Here is an 815-nt window from a genome sequence, read left to right on the forward strand (position 1 = left end):
CCACACACACACGGAGCGATAGCAGTTTTTACAAAATGTGTCATGGAACACAGGCTAGACCCTCCGCCGCACCACAAATTCGTTGCGTCATTCAGAGAACAGTCAAAACGTCAACGTCACCACCTAACTACTCGTTTTCATCCAGTGAAGACGTCGGGATGCACCATTCCTTCTTTCTCGCCTGTTATTTGTACGCAAACTGCGAGGGGTGCGTCGTGAGCAAACTGGAATACCCACTCACTACCTCCACACCCATAAGCACCGCGCTGTCTTCACTACCAGGGCTCTGCGTGCAAGCTGCACCCGGCCGCTCTGAGCCAGTCACCTCAGTTACAAGAAGAAGCAAGGAAATCACATTGAACACCAAAACGAAACAAGCGGCAACCCTCGCAAAAGGTCAGCAAATCATCAACGCAGATGAGGTGTAGGCCCCGCAGAAAGACACACAGTCACCGTTGTTTGTAGCCCTGATGATGTCGTGATTGAGTTCCGCTGAGATACCTGCCAGTACTCGAAGCCGCACCAAGTATATTGCCAACAAATGAACAAGGTATTGGTTAAAGACAGCTCGGCCATTTGAGTAAATCACGCACTACGCCAGCACCGTGGAAACAAGAACGTAATTGAACGCGGTGGTGAAGAAAAAAAAACACACTGAAAGCACCATATTACCAAGAGCTACAACAAGACGAAGGCAAGACGCCGTGCCCGCAAAATCCAAAGCTACAGCCATCCACAGTAAATGCCGGGCCGCGAAAATAGTCACAGCTATCACACAAAGGAAGAGAAGCGGCCTCCCGACACCGTTCATCTTA

At 50.1% G+C, this 815-nt stretch overlaps 1 protein-coding gene across 1 annotated transcript; it reads left to right on the forward strand.

Annotated features, from left to right (window-relative positions):
- Positions 1 to 35: 35 nt before the first annotated feature.
- TraAM80_01021 (uncharacterized protein) lies at positions 36 to 428 on the forward strand (the record flags this gene model as incomplete). Its single annotated transcript, XM_029378077.1, has 1 exon — positions 36 to 428. The coding sequence occupies one exon, from the start codon at positions 36 to 38 to the stop codon at positions 426 to 428; it is 393 nt and encodes a 130-aa protein (XP_029242164.1).
- Between the last annotated feature and the right edge of the window lie 387 nt (positions 429 to 815).

This window comes from Trypanosoma rangeli (assembly GCF_003719475.1).
Source record: "Trypanosoma rangeli strain AM80 chromosome Unknown Tra_15.4_contig_00019, whole genome shotgun sequence".
Taxonomy (NCBI): domain Eukaryota; phylum Euglenozoa; class Kinetoplastea; order Trypanosomatida; family Trypanosomatidae; genus Trypanosoma; species Trypanosoma rangeli.